This window comes from Phascolarctos cinereus, unplaced genomic scaffold (genome assembly GCF_003287225.1).
Source record: "Phascolarctos cinereus isolate Bilbo 61053 unplaced genomic scaffold, phaCin_HiC Scaffold_2;HRSCAF=192, whole genome shotgun sequence".
Classification (NCBI taxonomy): Eukaryota; Metazoa; Chordata; class Mammalia; order Diprotodontia; family Phascolarctidae; genus Phascolarctos; species Phascolarctos cinereus.
In genome coordinates this window covers 226,965,321-226,982,582 of record NW_027555625.1, presented here as the reverse complement: position 1 = coordinate 226,982,582, position 17,262 = coordinate 226,965,321, and the positions used below count along the sequence as shown (strand labels likewise).

The window sequence follows — 17,262 nt, the reverse complement described above, 5'->3', positions numbered from 1 at the left end:
GCAGGCCCATGGAGAAAAATCTTTAACCCACTTTAGTCACAATAATCTGCCCCCAAAGGCTCGTTTTTTCCCTTTTGAGAAGCTACTATGCCCAAAGGGAGATCTGAATCTCCACTTCAGAATCTGCCCTCAAGAGCTTAAGACAAGTGTGCATAATAGACAGGAAGCAAATCTTCCAAGTTTTATTTACAAAGTTACAAGCTGCCAAAATCCTGAAACATACTAGATTCATTGGCATGAAAGAACCTGATGACCTTTTAGCTCCGGGCCCTACCTTTACATGAGTTCCCTGGCATCATGCAGGTCTTCTCTCTATGTGTAGTTCAGTCTAAGTGACATCACTGTCACAGCTCATCTGTGAATTCAGTTTCCATCTTCCCAGCTCAGGACCCCATGTCCAGGCCTCCTCCCAGGTCATCATCATCCTCAGCGCTGAAGCCAGAGAAGCTGATGGGCTGACAGGCTAGGTTTCGAAGGTTCACCAGGCAGGCAGTCTGGGTGGTGCTGAAGTTGGGAACGGCAACCAGCAGGACAGTTTGCTCCTCAGGTCCTGCAGAGATCAAATGGAGGAGAAATGGGGACTCATCTGAAACCCCTGAACCATTTCAGTGGGCACTGAAAAGGGAGGCAGACCCTTGCAGGCAATCGTTAAGGGAAGAGCTAAGCTATGCCTTCTATTAGGATATATTTAGATGTGACTCCCAGAGCCCACTGGGAACTATGCTAGTTCCAGAGAAACCACAGCAGACAGGGGACTTTGAGTTAATGATATAATCAGCACAAAACATATACATACAATACATAATGTATAATCACCTGTCAGAATTCTCAAAGATCAAGGAAACTACCTAGCAATGGGCCCTGGGCATTTTCAGGTCTTAATAAATAGGTCCAGATTAGCATCTACATTCTTGGTGAGCTAATTGACTGAAAGCACCTTCATTTTACCAAAACTTCTCAGCCCTAAGGCTCCAGAAAGAAGAGCTTGGGCTAGTTCCAGGATAGCAAATATTAATAAAAACTACCACCCTGTATTTATATAGTGTTTTAGCTGGTAAAACTAAACACATCCATAATCTTATTTCACCCTCATAACAATTCTATGAGGTAGGCAGAATAGACATGTTAATGAATTTTACAGAGGAAGAAGGGGAGTTCAGAGAGGTTAAATGATTGGCCCAAGACTATGCAGCTGTTAGGTGGCAGAGCTGAAACTTGAGCCCAGGTCTTCTGATTCCCAACTCTAGTCTATCCACCATATCACTCTGTTCTAGAATGCTAGAAATCCATCCCATCTGTGTGTGTATGTGTATGATATGTTCCAATCTACATGAGACACTAGTCCCAAATGAAGATATACCCCTTATATAGTGGTCTGACCTTTAGTGCCCTTGGCATAGATGGAACTAACCTCTGATAATTTTGGAGCGGAAATTAGGAGTGTTGCCGCAGAAGTAGACATGGGGGCACTCAGGGAAGATGAATGGGTCTGTTTTGTAGAAGGGGTAACATCCTGGAAGGGGAAAAATACATAAAAAACCAAACGGTCAAAAGATCAAAAAGGCATAAAGAGAAAAACTGTCTCGTTTCATTTGATTTCAATTGTATGAGCCCCTGGGGCAGATGGGAAGAGATCTATAGTTCTAAGGGGCCTCAAGTTCCTGACCTTTGTATACAAGAAAAACCGGAGGGTCCTCAGAACTGACTTCTGGAATCAGCTCTGGTTCTAAATCTCCTACTCAAGTAGGACCGTACAAAGTTACTGTTCACTATCATAAAGAACAAAAGGAATATAAATCCATGCTAAAGAATCACTTCCTAATCCTTCCAATGTGCTCAATCCTCTCTACCTGACTCAATCCACTCTTACCAAGAGTGTCAGGTGCAGTGGGGCTGATGTGGCCCACCCGTAGGGTCCATTCTAGGATCTCCAGATGATCCTCCATACTGCTGTACCGGAAAATGTCACTCACATTCTGTCCTGATGTCCCCAGGAACCTGTAAAGCAAATTTTAAGCTGGTTCTATTCTAACACAGTCCTTCTCTGTTCTTGGGTATGACACAGCCACATTCTGTCCTATGTGACACTTACAGGCTTGTATGATCCCTGAAAGACCCAAGTCATTTTGGACTCTTGTGACTGATGTGGTCCAGTCTTGAAATCAGAAAGTTACAAACGCCAGTACCACTTCCTACCTCCACCTGCAATTTCCACTAAAACATGTACCTTCCCCTAATGATTCAGTCTCTAGTAAAATTAGAAAAAGTTTTCAGCTCAGTCAAACCACCTCGGAAGTACCTGACTCCATCAATGGTGGCCTGGTAGGGGTTGGTGACCAGCTGCAGTGTGGAATAGGAAGCCAGTGGGAACATGCAAGGATGAAGTGGCTGTTGAGGTAGCGTGTAGTTTGTTGGGTCAAATTCACCAGGCATCACATCCACAGGCACTGAGGCCTAGCATAACAGAGAACAGGAAAAAAAGTTTGTCAATATTCACCCCAAATCCTTATTCCCAAATTCCAAATTCCCACCAACTATAGACCATTTGTTGCTCAATTCCAGTTCTAAGGATTGATTTCTAACAGTAACTATAGTCTCAGGTATGCTTACACTTAGTTGTAGTAGGATCTCATCCAGCATCTTGATGGCTTCCACACTAGCTGCCTGTGTTTTCTTAGTTAGGTATTTAGCCTGAAAGCAGAAATCCCCATAGTCAATGTCAGTCCCCAAAGAAAGTGTGGATCAAAGAATTTTCCCCAGAGCCTGTCACTCAGGCCTCTTAACTGCACTCTGCTAGAAAGTGCAGAATGGAACCCAGTAACTAAGGACAAAGCCAGAGTCCTGTGCCGTCGACTTCACCATCCCTACACCCATTAGCCCTCTCTCTTCAAAGTAGAGAAGTGAGCCTTATGTCAAAAATCAGTCCCATCATCCATCTCCAGAGAAAGAACTGATGGAGTCTGAATATAGATCAAAGCATACCATTTTTTACTTTTTTTCTTCATAAACTTTTTTTTTGGTCTCTGTCTTCTTTCAGAACATGACTAATGTGAAAATATGCTCTGCATGATTGCAAACCTGTATGAATCATATCAATTTGCATACTATATCAGGGAAGGGAGTAGGTGAGGGAGGGAGAGAATTTGGAACTCAAAATTATTAAAAATGAATGTTCAAAATTGTTTTTATATGTAATTGGGAAAAAATAAAATATTTAAAAAAAAAGAAAGAAACAACTAGGTCTCACTGCCTGAGCTATTTAAGGAGCTGACAAAGGAAAGCATTTACGTTATTGCATACATACTCTATTTCCCTGATAACACAATAACACCAGGCATCCTGGAAAAAGAATCTCTGGATAAACAAAAAGGGGATCCAAACAAAGAAGGTACAGCAGCCACTCTGGGAAATGTATCACTAGAACCTGTATAGTTCTTAATTCCAAATTCTTCAAAGAAGCTCACTCACCACAGAAATCCCCTCCATCCCCCTGACCCCTGCCAAAGCATAAGATAAGAATTTGCAGGGAATACCAGACCTCTCTTCAGGAGAGGGTCCAGGGAGAATTCAAACAGGTAGAATCCATACCTTACTGATGGAGTCTCTGCTCTGGGTGTTCTGACTGAGTAAGTTCCCAGCAAGAATGACACGAGAGATGCGGGCGGCGCTGCTCTGTTCTCCTTCATCGCCTAGCTGTCCTGTCACTACATCCACCATCAACTGGGTCCCCAGCAGGCTCTCACCACTGCATCCACCCAGGCCCAGTCCAGATACCAGCAGCACAAACCTGCAGGAGAAGGTCAGTAGTTTCCTAAGGTTAAGCTGGTGCTAGTACTCTTCTGGGTGGCCCCTAAAATTAAAGAAGGTGGCCTCAGCAGAATTTCAAGGGAAATTTCCAAACTCACTGCAGATGAGTGTTTCAGGAAAACAAGGCATTTGATGTTCTTGGTACTATGAAATGAGACTTTATAGCCCCTGAGGCAGCAGTCAAGTTAAAAGGCACAGCACAGTTTTGAGTCAAAAGATAGCCAAGAGCTGCAACTAAAAGCAAATGTTAAAGCATTAAAACCTCACCTGTCTGCATCAGGTACTGTCATAGGTTTCTGGGGTGGCAGGTCTGCGAAGCAATGATCCTCCACCAGGAACTTGCCATCATCTTGCACAGAGCCCAACACTGCCAGCACTATTCCTGAAGAGCAGGGTAGATCAGAGTTCCAGAGTTAAATGGAAGAGCCTAATGGCATAGTCACCTTCTTCTTGTCAAACAGCAGCATAGCAAGGAAGTGCTCATTAAATTCAGATCCCCAAATTGTCAAGACTATACTAACCCCTAATCATCCTCCACCCCTTAGGGTGAGGGGCTCTCCACTGGAAACTCAAACCAAGTTGTAGCTTTCTTGGTGATGCTCCCACTGGACAGAAGAGAGTAGCCTCCTTCTTCATCCATACCCATCTACATCTTCCTTGCACCTTACAGGTGTGTATTTAGGATTTTTAATCAATCCACAAAAATCTACCTTCTCTTCTAAAATTTCTAAATTCACCCTAAATTTCTCTTCCCTCCTCCCTAACTGAGAATGAAAACAAAACTCTTGTTCCAAACATGTATAGTAAAGCAAAACAAATTTCAGTATTGGCCAAGTCCAAAAAATATATATCTCATGTTGCACTCTGAGTCTCTTACCGGTCTATCAGGAGATGGGTAGCATGTGCCCCAACTAGGTCTAATCGTAACATCCATTCCCTCCATGAGTGCAAGTAAATAAGCACACACTTGCACCATGTTTATTGTTGTTGAGTTGTGTTTAATCATGTCCAACTCCCTGTGACCCCATTTGGAGTTTTCTTAATAAAGATACTGGAATGGCTTGCCATTTCCTTCTCCAGCTCATTTTACAAATGAGGAAACTGAGGGTTAAGTGACTTGCCCAGGGTCACACAACGCGTAAGTGTCTGAGGCCGCATTTGAACTCAGGAAGATGAGTCTTTCTGACTCCAGGCCTGGTGCTCCGTGCACTATGGCGCCACCTAGCGGCTCCATGCCCTTGTACCATGTACCTGTTACCAATCTGGACACATCAATAGTGCCTTCCAGTTTGATGCGTTGTAACTCATCTTCCAGAATCAGCTCATCGTCTGGGTGAATATATTTGCTCCGAGGAGGCTGGGGCAGTAAATTATGCTGGAATATCAAAACAGAGGGTTTTTTTAGGATCAAAGTTCCTACAGCTCAAGTTTCTTACAATTTCTCCAATATAACAGCCCACTTAGCTTTCATACTTAGCCTTGTTCCTTTCTTCCTGTATTCAAGGGGCCTACTGCTCCTTCAAATGCCAGTCCTATTCTTCCTGTGTCCATGCATAAAGCCTGACTTGCAGAGTCCAAAGGGCTAAAGGGCCTCCACATTTGGGCTCCATGGGGTAATGCTGGCTGGATTTGTACTTGAACATATCTTTCCAGGAACAACCTTCTGTAGTGTTCTTCAAACCTATGGCATTCTCCTTCTTCTAATCCCCCAACCAGATTCTTCCAGCTTTAGCTTTCCCTTCCCAAGAGCATAGTAGAGAGGTTAACTTTGTGGCTATGAGGTAAAAAGCTCACCTCTTCACTGATTTCCCGAAGGATGGAAGGCTGCAGCTGCATGGACTTGAAGAGAGTCCCCACCACACAACATTTCTCCCCAGGCTGCAGTTCACAGAGCTTCCTTACACTTACTTCACTGCCTGTGGACAGCAATGGTTATGTCATTTACCAAGGCTCAAGAGAAAGTCAATAGGAAGGGCCATAAAGATTGGACTCAGGACTCCCTCAACCTTTACCCACAGCAGAGGGCCATTCAAGATACAGCCTCACATGAGAATACTTTAACAGAATCCTAATCCCTCAACCAACATGGATGTGCCTTCTTTTCACAGTTAACAAAGAGAGAAAACTTGGCACCCACAAGTAACAACAAAGGTACTCTGCGACAAAGTAGATGAATTAATGATGTGGTCCTGAACTGTGTTCTTCCAGGTAAGGCTTCTCAAAATTTAGAGCTAGAGGAGGAATTTAAAGTACTCTACCTGTGATGTGGAAGCCCAGACCAAATCAAGAGAACAAAAAGATTTGGGAAAAAACATCTTTCCTTAGAATTTTTTTTTCCTTTTGAAAAATAGGGGTGAGGTGGGAAAGGGAGAAAGGATTATGAGGTTTGAAAAAAATAATAATGGGGGCAGCTAGGTGGTGTAGTGGATACAGCACCAGCCCTGGATTCAGGAGGACCTGAGTTCAAATCCAGCCTCAGACACATAACACTTACCAGCTGTGTGACCCTGGGCAAGTCACTTAACCCCATTGCCTAGCCAAAAAGAAAAAAAATAATAAAATGTTTAAGCTCTGGCCATCTTTTCAGACACTTGCTAGCTGTATGATCCTGGACAAGTCACTTAACCTGTTTGCCTCAGTTTCCTCTACTGTAAAATGGGAATAATAACCTCCTAGGGTTGTTGTTAGGATCAAATGAGATAATTACTGTAAAGTGCTTATGACTCTGTGTGTGGCACATAGTAAGAGCTATATAACTGTTAGCTATTACTTGTTGTTATATAGATACCAAGAGGGGGAAAAAAAAAGTTAAAGTATTACAAACAGGTAGTCCCTAATCTGTGCCCAAATTCCAAAAATTAATAAGTAACTCAGAATACATAGAAACAATGTTATAAGCAATGCCAGACTGAAACATTGATACTTATTGCCTAGTAACTTCTAAGTCACTCTTCCTCAATGGCCAACTTAGCTCATCTGGCCCAATCTCTCCCTCTACTGTGTTCTCTGCCATCATCTTTGGTCTTGTCGATCTTCACGTTAATTACCTAATACTGTGACCTCTCGGAACTTTCTGAGCTCATTACTTTCATGACCTCCAGCTCCACTTGATTTCTGCCATCAATGGGCACAGCTACATCTGGGACAGCATCATGACTCAGGGCTCCTCTCAATTTAAGATTCTGAACTTCGGAGTTCCATTCTCTAACCAGACCACACACTCCCAGCAATTTCTCTCATATTCTCCCATGCCTTAGTGAACCTGTTAATCTCTGGGGTGACTTCAGTTTTTGATATATTACTATACTTCCAGTCCATCATTAGCTTTACTTGTCTCCCTACCTACATTGGACTGTGCAGTCAGTATTTCAAGAGTTCATTTGCCACCACCTTAGAATCCCCTGCCTCCTTTACCTGCTACGCTCTCTCTGCTAAACCCCCAGCCTTGGGTAACTCCATTTTTTTTTCCTGCTTTTTCTTCCCTACCACCAAGCATAGCTAGAGGAGGTAGTTAAAAAAAAAAAACAAAACCCTAAGCTGATTAAGTCTACTACAAATGTTTTCTAACTTCATCTAGGCCCTCACTACTGAGTGGCAATTCTTTAAATCATCTCTTATCAAACACAACATCTTGCACATAGTAAGGGCTTAATAAATGTTGATGAAATTGAATTTTTTTATTGCATTATTCCCCATAACAACTATTCTTTTCCACTCTTCTCAGTCCCTTATGCCAACCTCTGCCCACTCTCATCCCTAAGCAGGTTAACTACATCTTTTCCTACTTTACTGAGATCAAGATCAGCCAGTGTGACCTCAACTTTCTTCCTCTATCCCTCAAAACATCACTAAATGTCCAGAGAAGGCCTTCTTCATTGCCAAAGCATTGCCCCTATACTTGTACCCTTGTATTACATCCTTCTCTTCTTCCTCCAGACTTTGCTCCACTAGTCATCCCCTTTTTCTTTCCCAGTTACTTTCCTACACCTACATATGTCCTTGTCCTCATTTTCTTTTAAAAACAAAACTAAAAACAAAACCATTTCCTGAAGCTATTTTCCCATCTCTATCCTTCCTTTCACTGACAAACTTCTAGAAAGAAGTGTCTACATTCACTGCCCTTTAACTACTTCAACATGCATTCATCCCTTAACCCTTTATAATCTAGCTTTACTCTCACCACTCTATAAGTTGCTCTCTCAAAAGAGACCAATTTAATTCAAAAAGTACCTATTAAGTACCTATTACTGTACGAAACCAATGGCCATGATGATAATCACTTTCTCCTTGATCTCTCTTCTCTCCTAGCTTCTGAGGCACTGTGCTTACTTCTACCTCTGATAACAGCCTGTCTACTCTTTCTCCATCCATTCCCTAAATGTAAACAATCTTCAATTCCCTCAGCAATCTCATGTACTCACTCTGACCATCACTTCTATGCAGGTGATTCCCCAAACTGATTTCTCTCCTAAGTTCCAGGCTCTTATTTTTTGTAGCTAACTGCAGAATTTCTGATAATGGCACCCATTGTCCTCCCAGATACCCATACTTGAAATCTGAGTTATCTTTAACACCTCCTTCTTCCTATATCCAGTCATCAGGTCCTACTGATTCTGTCTCTTGAAGCCTTCACATCCTTAATAATCCCCCTGTTAACCACCTGAATTTAGACCATTAATACATTTTGTTTGCAAGGGTCTCCCATCCTTGTAATCCATAAAACACACAAATGCCAAGATGGATCACATGACTCTCCATTTAAATTTTCCATTGTCAATGGAATATAGTCCTCAATCATTAGCCTGGACTTTAAGGCTTTACATAATCTTGCTCCTGTTTTTCCTCCACCCTTATCCCATACTACTGGTCTTTACAAAAAGTATACTACAACCAATGTAGACTAGATGTTATTCTCATAACTCATCCTGAATTTTCCTTTTGTTCATGACACTTTCTATGGCTGGAATGTATTCTCTCCAACCTCAATTCTAACTGCTGAAATCCTATCTAGCTCAAATACCTCCTGTTCTAAATAGCCTTCTCTGCTTCCCTACCCTCCTAGTTCTCCCCCACCCCTAGCCTCAGGACAAATGATCTTGCCTTACTTGGTAACCTCATAATACTTTATACCTTTCTTACAGCATTTATCACATTTTTGTATTTTTCTTTGGGGGGGTAAGGTTTACAAATATCAGCTCCTTTACTAGACAGCAAGGTCCTTGTGGGGATGGACTGCATCTTATTTATCTTTGTATTCTCTTCTTATACACAGTAGGTACTGAAAAAGTGTTTGTTAAACTGTTATTGTTAAACTGAATTGAAAATTGAAATTCAAAAATTGAAAATAATGGCTAAAGAAGCCTACAGAGGAACTGGCCCTAGGACAGAAAACATGGCATGGTAACTATCTGATACAATCCATGTCATACAGAGGGAGAATAAAACACTGGGTCAAAGAGGCTTTCTTGATACAACCCAGCAAACAAGCATCCAAAGGAATTCAGGCTTAGGAAAGAAAATGAATCTAAACATATTAATATGAAAAATACAAAGAAAGAAACTCACATACAAATAGTTACAATAGTAGAGCCTAGAAGTGTATATAAAGCAAAGCCAATGAGGATGGAATCATGCAATTATAATCCATTCTACCCCTCTACCTCTAAATGGAGAAAAAAGAAGCTGTAGGGAAGGAGCACCCAATATGAGCAGAAATAGCGTGAGACATAGGGACCAGCTCCTTCAGAAAGATTAAAGCAGTTGTGGCTAATGGAGAAGAGAGCTATGCCTTACAAGTATGTGTGGACGGAGAAGCAGAGAAGAAAATCAGGGGGAAAGGAAAACTGTGAAAAAAGAAAACATCCAGCAGAAGATGAGAAAAAATATCTCCCTTTGCTAGCAAATTGTGGAATCACTACAATGAAAGACTACAATAAAAGGCTACATAAACAAAGAACGTCTCTGTTTCTCTCTCAGTAACTCACTTTCTAGTGAGTGAAAACATAATAATAACTAATAGCTAACATGTATGGTACCAACTACATGCCAGGCACTGTGCTAAGAGCTTTACAAATACTATCTAATTTGATCCTCACAACAATCCTGGGAGGTAGGTGCTATTTTTACCCCCATTTTATAGATGAGGAAACTGAGGCAAACAGTGACTTGCCTGGGGTCACACAGCTAGTATGTATCTGAGGCAGGATTTGAACTCATGTCTTCTTGACTCAAGGTCTTACACTTTATCCATTATGCCACCTACCTACCCCTAAACTTACAAATGAGTAAAAACATTCCCCAAACTTCTACCACTCACTCCAACGCTGCCGAGCCCGGTTCACCAGGAGGGGCGTCATATGAATAAGGCGGGTGGCATAGATGTGGGCGTACTGCCGGCTGAAGCTTCGCTCCCCCAAACGAAAAGGCTGGGAAGAGTTGGTGTACGTTGTCACAGGTATGCGAGCAAAGGTGGAGGATTCCGTTGATGGGGGGGACAAGAGTGTGTGGGCCCTCTTTGAAGCTTGCTCTGAAAACATGGCCGAGGTCCTAGGGTAGGTGTTTGCCCTGGGAGCACTGCACCTAAATAAAGGAGAAATTGGTTACTGTATATTTTCAAAAGGCCTCCGTACCTGCTCACCACTAGCCTCGTTTAATACACAGTATCAGGGAGGCACATGGGAGGTAAAAAGACAGTTCTAGGAGAAAACAGCTTAAAATTGGGTAAAATATCATCTGGCAAGACTATCAGTTTCTTGAGGGCAGAGACCATTCTTTTTCATTTGTATTGCCTACAGCATTTGGGACCGTATTCACTGCACTTAGTAGGTGTTTATATTCAATTAAACAAACATTATTAAATGTTTGATGACTTAATAATAATAGCTAGCATTTATACAGCACAAAGCACTTTACAAATATCTCATTTGGTGTTCACAACAACCCTGGGAAGTAAGTGCTATCGTTATCCTTAGTTTACTGATGAGGAAACTGAAGCAGTGGGTAAGTGACTTGCCCAGGGTCATATCACTAGGAAGTGTCTGAGACTAGATTTGAACTTAGGGACTTCTGACTCCACGCCCAGGGCTCTATCCATTGGGACACCTAGCTGTCTGAATGAGTGTTAATGACAGGATGAAAACAGTCATTCAATAAAAATATCTATGTTTTTCTCTGATGAAGGGGAAGGGGGAAACCGGGGCCAAGAGCACTTTTCTACTTCACAACTTGATTCAAACTGAGGTGGCTCAATGCAAGTTTACAAAATGATGGCATTAATTATAATCACATATATTTCTGGAAAGAGAAATGGACGAGGAACCAGGAGACCTGAGATCTAGTTCCACCTATGCTATGCCACTTACTACCTATGTGACCTTGAGGAAATGACTTAACCTCTCTGGGTCTCAATTTCCTCATCTATAAAGTAAGGGAATTGGACCAGATAACTTCTAAGGTCCCTTCCTGTTCTAAAACTATCACTCTATGTTGCCTTCAGCAAGCCACTTAAAAACTGTTAGTGTTAGGGGCAGCTAGGTGGCACAATGGATAGAGCACTGGCCCTGAAGTCAGGAGGACCTGAGTTCAAATCTGGCCTCAGACCAAACACTTGACACTTACTAGCTGTGTGACCCTGGGCACTTAACCCCAATTGCTTAAAAAAAAAAATTGCTAGTGTTCTTCATTTATAAAATGAAAAGCCTGGGGAAAAAATTATCCTGATGATTCTTTGCATCTACAAATGTCTAAGATTCCACAGCCTAGCATTCAAGGCCCTCTATTAGCTAGCTGGCCTTCCCTAATTTCTAGCTTCATTCATCATTTTTTTCATACGAAGCCTTCTTTCTGCAGCTGTAGTCAATCAATTTGGCATTATTGGCACACGATTTGCTAGTTTCCATCTTCACTCAGGTCCATCCCTAACTCCACCAACCCATGTCTGCCACTTCCTTGAGGACTTGGCTTAAAGTCTAGTTCCTTCAAGAAATCTTCAATACCTAACACCTAACCCTATTCCATTCTGATCAAGCTCTTGGCTTAGTGGTCCTTAGCCTATGAACTGATGATCCCACAGGAGCTGTGGAGTTATAGCAAAAGGTCCAGGAATTTAATTCAGCTCCAAAAAGAAAATAATAATAAGTGAGGTAACTTAGTATAACAATAATTCATTTATAAGGTTTTCAAAGCACTTTCCTCATTCTATAACAAGGAAACCAGGGCCCAGAAAGATGAAGTGATACGTTTATGGTCACAAACAGAACCAGAAGGTACCTCAGAGGTTATCTAGTCAAGTCCTCTCATTTTATAGAGGAGAAAACTGAAGTAAAGTGACTGGCACAAGGTCATGTAGCTAGTCAGTGTCAGAGATGGGATTCAAAAACCATCCTCAGCCTTTCCAGAATATTAATGACTTAGCTTACTGGTGACAGAGCTCAGGCATTTGACTCTGATCTCCTGAATCCTAGCATAGGGCTTTTCCTTTTACCACAGTACAGTCTCTTTTGGCCTTTACATCTTTTCCTTTTTGTGGTCCTAAGCAGGGAGACATAAGGAGTTCCATACTAGATAGGGCTCTCCCAGTTCCAATCCTCAAGTTCCAGGGCTTTATGGCTGAAGCGGCACACTGGTTCACAAACTGGAACATAGCCATCTGTGTGATGTATCTTTCTTTACATACATTTTTTTAATATTGCTTCAAGGTTCACAAAGCACTTTCTTCACAACCATCAAGGGGAAAATGTACACAGTGAAAAGAGTACTCTATTTGGAGTCAGACAATCTGAGTTTAAATCCTAGTAGTGCTACTTATTACCCTTTGCAAGTCACTTAACTCCTCTCTGGGCCTCAGTTCATAAAATTTGTAAAAATGAGGGGGTTGGACAAGATGACCTCCCAGCCATAAATTCTGTGAGAAGGAGCATGGATGTCATCATTTCCACTTTACAGATGAGTAAACCGTGTTTTAGAGATGTGATTCTGACCCCTGGAGGATTCAGGTCTGACACTAAGCTCTCTGGTATTGAGGAGCAATTTGGTCTCACTGGAAGTAGGTTGAGAGTGAGAAGAGAAATAAACTTAAGAACCAGAAGGGACCTCACATAGGTTAACTAGTCCACCTTCATTTTAGCAATAAGCAAATCAAGACCCAGAGAGGGAGCTTTTCTCATCCAACTTCTTTACTCAAGTTGAGTAAACTGAGGCTCAGAGGGATTCAGTAATTTGCTCAAGAGCATGCAACTAGTGTCAGAACCGGGAAGTAAACTCCAAATCCAGGGCTCTTAGAGTCAGGTGGTAAAGCAGAAAAAGCATTAGATTTGAGGTTGGGAAGAATCCAGCCTCAGACACTATTATGTCAGGGAGGCAGCATGGTACATACGGAAGAGGGCCTGGGTTCAAATTCTGTCAGTGACTGTTAACTTGGGCAAGTCACTTCACCTCTCTGCGCCTCAGTTTCCTCGTTTGTAAAAGGAGGAGTGGGGCTTGAAAGCCTCTGAGGTCCCTTCCAGCTCTGTATCTATCCCTTGGAGAACCCGTAGAATGGGAATGCTGCCGAGGTAACGTTGTTAGTCCTCTTTCACAAACCTAGAAGCGCTACAGAAGTGTCTGCCGGCCACACGAGATGCCCAAGGATCCCGGTCCCCGCCCCGACCCCATCCCCGGCCCGGCTCCGCTCGCGCGGCCTTGCCGCCTCACGCCCGGCCCAGCTGGACCAGGCCAGCGCACTCCCAGCGCTCACTGGCCCGTCCGAGACTCGGCTCCGCGGACTCCAGGGACGGCAGAGCCCACGGGCCGCATCGGCCCGGACTCCACAGAACTGCCGGCGGCCTACACCGGAACCACTTACTCACCCCCGCGCGCGCCCGCCGCCACTAGGACCTCACCACCCGCCAAGCCCGCGATCCGCCCCGGAACAGGAGGCCGGAGCCCCGCCCCCCTCCCCGATTGGAGAGAGACTGAGCTCGTCACACCCCCACTCCGCCCTTGCTGCTGAGAATGGATACCTCTCCGAGGAGCGCCAAGGCCACAGCCCCGCCCCCCGGCATCAGGCCCCACCCCTTCACTTCTCCTCCTGGACCCGCGAGAGAGACAGGGTGGAGGAAGCTGATTCTCGCTATTTTGAGGCTGCGCACTCCCGGGCTCCCGCGCCTAGGAGGGCGGTGTATTTGCATGTTGGTTTTCATCATCATCATTTATGCTTCCATTGCGCCTTAAGGATTAGAAATTTCTCTCTTTTCCAAAATGAACCTAAGTCATTTCCAAGTGTTTAAGAACTCTGATGCGTATTCACAGAAATGCAAAAAATAGGGGTTCACACCCCCTCCCTCCATCTTCCTGATAAATGATGACTGACAGCTGAAAGGTGTGACCTGAAATTTCTATAGAACATCCTCTGGTCCACCTTGGGCTTAAGTCTATTGAAACAAATCAGGAGAAAACAGTAAACCCGACTCCATCCCCTAATCCTGTATAGATCTAGCACAACATGTTGTCCCCCTTACAAGCTTGAAAGCTTCTTGAAGGCAGAGACTGTCTTTTGCCATTATTATTATTATTATTATTATTATTATCATTATCATTATTATTATTATTATCATTATCATTATTATTATTATTATTATTATTATTATTATTATCATCCCCAGTGCTTAGTACAGCACCTGGCACACAAGAGGCACTTTAAAAATATTTTTTGACTAACCTCCAAGACCTTGCTGGGTGTGAAGCTACTTATATGCTCAGTGACTGGCAGAGCTGGAAGAGATTACATTCTTGAGAGGCGGGGGATGGGTAGAGAACAACCAGCATTCCCAACATTTATTCAACAAGCATTTATTTAAGCCCCTATTGTGTAGAGCATTATGCTGGCTTAGGCCAAAGGTGGGAATGATAAAGTTTATATAAGTATATAAAGCTTATATACGGCACAGTTCTTGCCCTCATATGGCTCACAAGCTAACATAACAATTGTTGACCAGGAAAAGATAGACCTGAGGCCTTACAGTCTATCTACTCTGATCCCCTCATTTTACAGATGAGGATGTTGAGGCCTGAGGAGGTGAAGTAACTTCCAAGGTCACAAAACAAGTTAGTAGCAGAGGCCAAATTCTCATAACTCCATCTAGTTAGACATCTGTTTCATTACCTTTTGGAATCATGGTGAGCCTTAAGTACAATGGTGAAAGAAGTTTGATTTATGGCATCCACCTTGTTATGGCTCCCCTGGCCCTCCAACTCTTCTCTCCCTGTGTTCCCTCCCTTTGCTTTCTCCCTAGCTTATTTACATAATTGACCTGTGTCTGGACACTTCACCCCCCCCAACTGCATCTCTCAGGAGGGTTTGAGGGGAGTGAGGACACACATCCCAGAGATCCTAGGCGAAATGATGGCTTGGGATGTCCCTGGGTGCATAGACTTTCGAGATTATGGAGAGGTGGCGGCATGGCAGCAGTGAGGAAGGTCTCTTTCATCATCTTCACCATGCCTGTGTGCTAAGCGTGGAAGCTCCCCACTCCACTAGTAACAGAACAGACAGTGAGAACAGCAGAGGTATTTTAGACCTTAGTGCATCCAGCAGAATGATGAATTCTTGTCCAGATGAGCAGATGAGAGCCAGGAGGAGCAGGATGGAGGGATTCCTGCAGCCATAAAAGTGACACGCTGGAAATCTCTCGTCCAGCCATCAACCTGGTGAGAACCACGACTGAAACATCCCTTCTAAAATGGGGGCAGGAGTTGGGAGGTTTGCCATAAGCTCCTGAACTGTCTGTTTCACCCTGAATCAGAGGCTCCAAAAAGTGAAGTTCCACCCTGGGCGGAGGTGGGGATGGGGCGAAAGTGAGGGATTGAGTTGGCTTTTGTGCTTTCATGTTATCACCTTTTCATTTAATACAACCAAACTGCTGGCTAATGAAACCGTTTGCTGCATTGGTGAGTAGAAAAGCTAGGTTGACGCTTTAGTCCTCCCACCTTTGTGTGGGCGGGGCTTCCCAGGATTTGCGCCTTCCTTGAGGGCAGGACTTTCTTCCTATCTCCCTCCCTTCCAGGGATGTGGTTTCCTTTCAAACCTATTGAAAAATATATTAATGGCAGATGCTGGCTTTACTCACTGCCATCCGGTTAGTTTTGTGCATTCCTGCTGAGTGCCTAATCCTATTTTTTCTCTGCTCTTGGATGTTGTTAAAATAAATGTTTCTTTGTCACATATGAGCCCTTACCAGTAGTCACTGGCAACAGAGTAGTTGAGATCCCATCTGAGGTTTTCCCCCATTACTCCACTTTGGAAGAGCATCCCCTATTTGTCTAGGAGTACAAATAGTTGGCAAATCTGTTGATCCAGCCGTATCATATCTACAGGCTTAAGAAACAAAGCAGACTGTTAAAACAAAGGTAAATCTGTAAGGTGGCACAGTGGGTAGAGTGCCAGGCCTGGAGTTGGGAAGACTCATCTTCCCGAATTCAAATCCTACCTCAGAAACTTACTGTGTGACTCTGGGCAAGTCAATCACTCTGCCTCAATTTCCCACCTGTAAAATGAGCTGGAGAAGGGAATGGCAAACCATTCCAAAATCAAATGTAACTGAAATGAGTGAACAGCAATAAAAATCCTTCTTGGGCCAGAGGGAAGCACAAGGTTCAAAGTGAGTAAATGACCTCCCATGCAACAGACTTTCTTGGAAGAGAGGGAAACGGGAGAAGGAAATGATGGTACAAGTCTCCTGTAAAGCTCCATGGATTCTTTTTTTTTTTTTTTGGCTAGGCAATGGGGGTAAGTGACTGGGGTCATACAGCTAATGTTTTGTGTCTGAGGCTGGATTTGAACTCAGGTCCTCCTGACTCCAGGCCCGGTGCTCTATCCACTGAGCCACTTAGCTGCCCCACCATGGATTCTTTAGGGCAAGTTCTACATTGGAGTAGTCTGTGTAGCATCCACGCTGCCCCAACTGGGGACTTCCCTTGGTCCCTTGGTACTCCCTTTGATAATCCATGGCATCTCAATACGTCCCTTGTTTGACTTCTTCTGTCTTCTTGGTACCTCTTGCCCTTCTTCTTTTTCCCATAAGTCCCTTAGCTCAAGGTAAAACGCTGGAAAAATGAAGGTGGGATCATGGGAAATCTCCCACAGGCATCCATCCCCCTGAGTTCTCATCTCTGTGGTGATACCTGCAAGCTGTGTGCCAAGAGAGTACTACTAAGATTATAACCTATAAAGACTTTATTGACACAGCACCTGAAGAAGGAAAGCTATGACAGATCGGTGGGGAAGGGCCAATGAGACTGAATAAACGGTACTCCTAGACAAGGTAGGTAAGAAAAGGGAATTAACAGCAAGGGAGAGAGTGCTTTAGTGACAGCCATATCCTCTAGTACCTGGCAGCTCAAAAAGGACCAGGCTCTGGTCACAGCGTCCCCTACCATGATTGTTGTTCAGTTATGTCTGACTCCTGCTGACCTCATCTG

At 43.5% G+C, this 17,262-nt stretch overlaps 1 protein-coding gene across 3 annotated transcripts; it reads right to left on the bottom strand.

Moving 5' to 3' along the window:
* Positions 1 to 149: 149 nt before the first annotated feature.
* Positions 150 to 13,730, bottom strand: POLD2 (DNA polymerase delta 2, accessory subunit). Of its 3 annotated transcripts, none has more exons than XM_020984077.2 (11): positions 13,653 to 13,730; positions 10,124 to 10,386; positions 5,602 to 5,723; positions 5,059 to 5,182; positions 4,075 to 4,189; positions 3,589 to 3,787; positions 2,611 to 2,691; positions 2,300 to 2,454; positions 1,871 to 1,998; positions 1,412 to 1,513; positions 150 to 550 (listed from the first exon to the last, which is right to left on the bottom strand). In XM_020984077.2, the coding sequence occupies exons 2-11, from the start codon at positions 10,341 to 10,343 to the stop codon at positions 384 to 386; spliced, it is 1,413 nt and encodes a 470-aa protein (XP_020839736.1). In that variant the 5' UTR covers positions 10,344 to 10,386; positions 13,653 to 13,730; the 3' UTR covers positions 150 to 383. The 3 variants fall into 3 exon arrangements, with proteins under 3 accessions (XP_020839736.1, XP_020839737.1, XP_078005969.1); XM_020984078.2 differs by lacking the exon at positions 13,653 to 13,730 and adding an exon at positions 13,387 to 13,614; XM_078149843.1 differs by lacking the exon at positions 13,653 to 13,730 and having other exon boundaries at positions 10,086 to 10,161.
* Between the last annotated feature and the right edge of the window lie 3,532 nt (positions 13,731 to 17,262).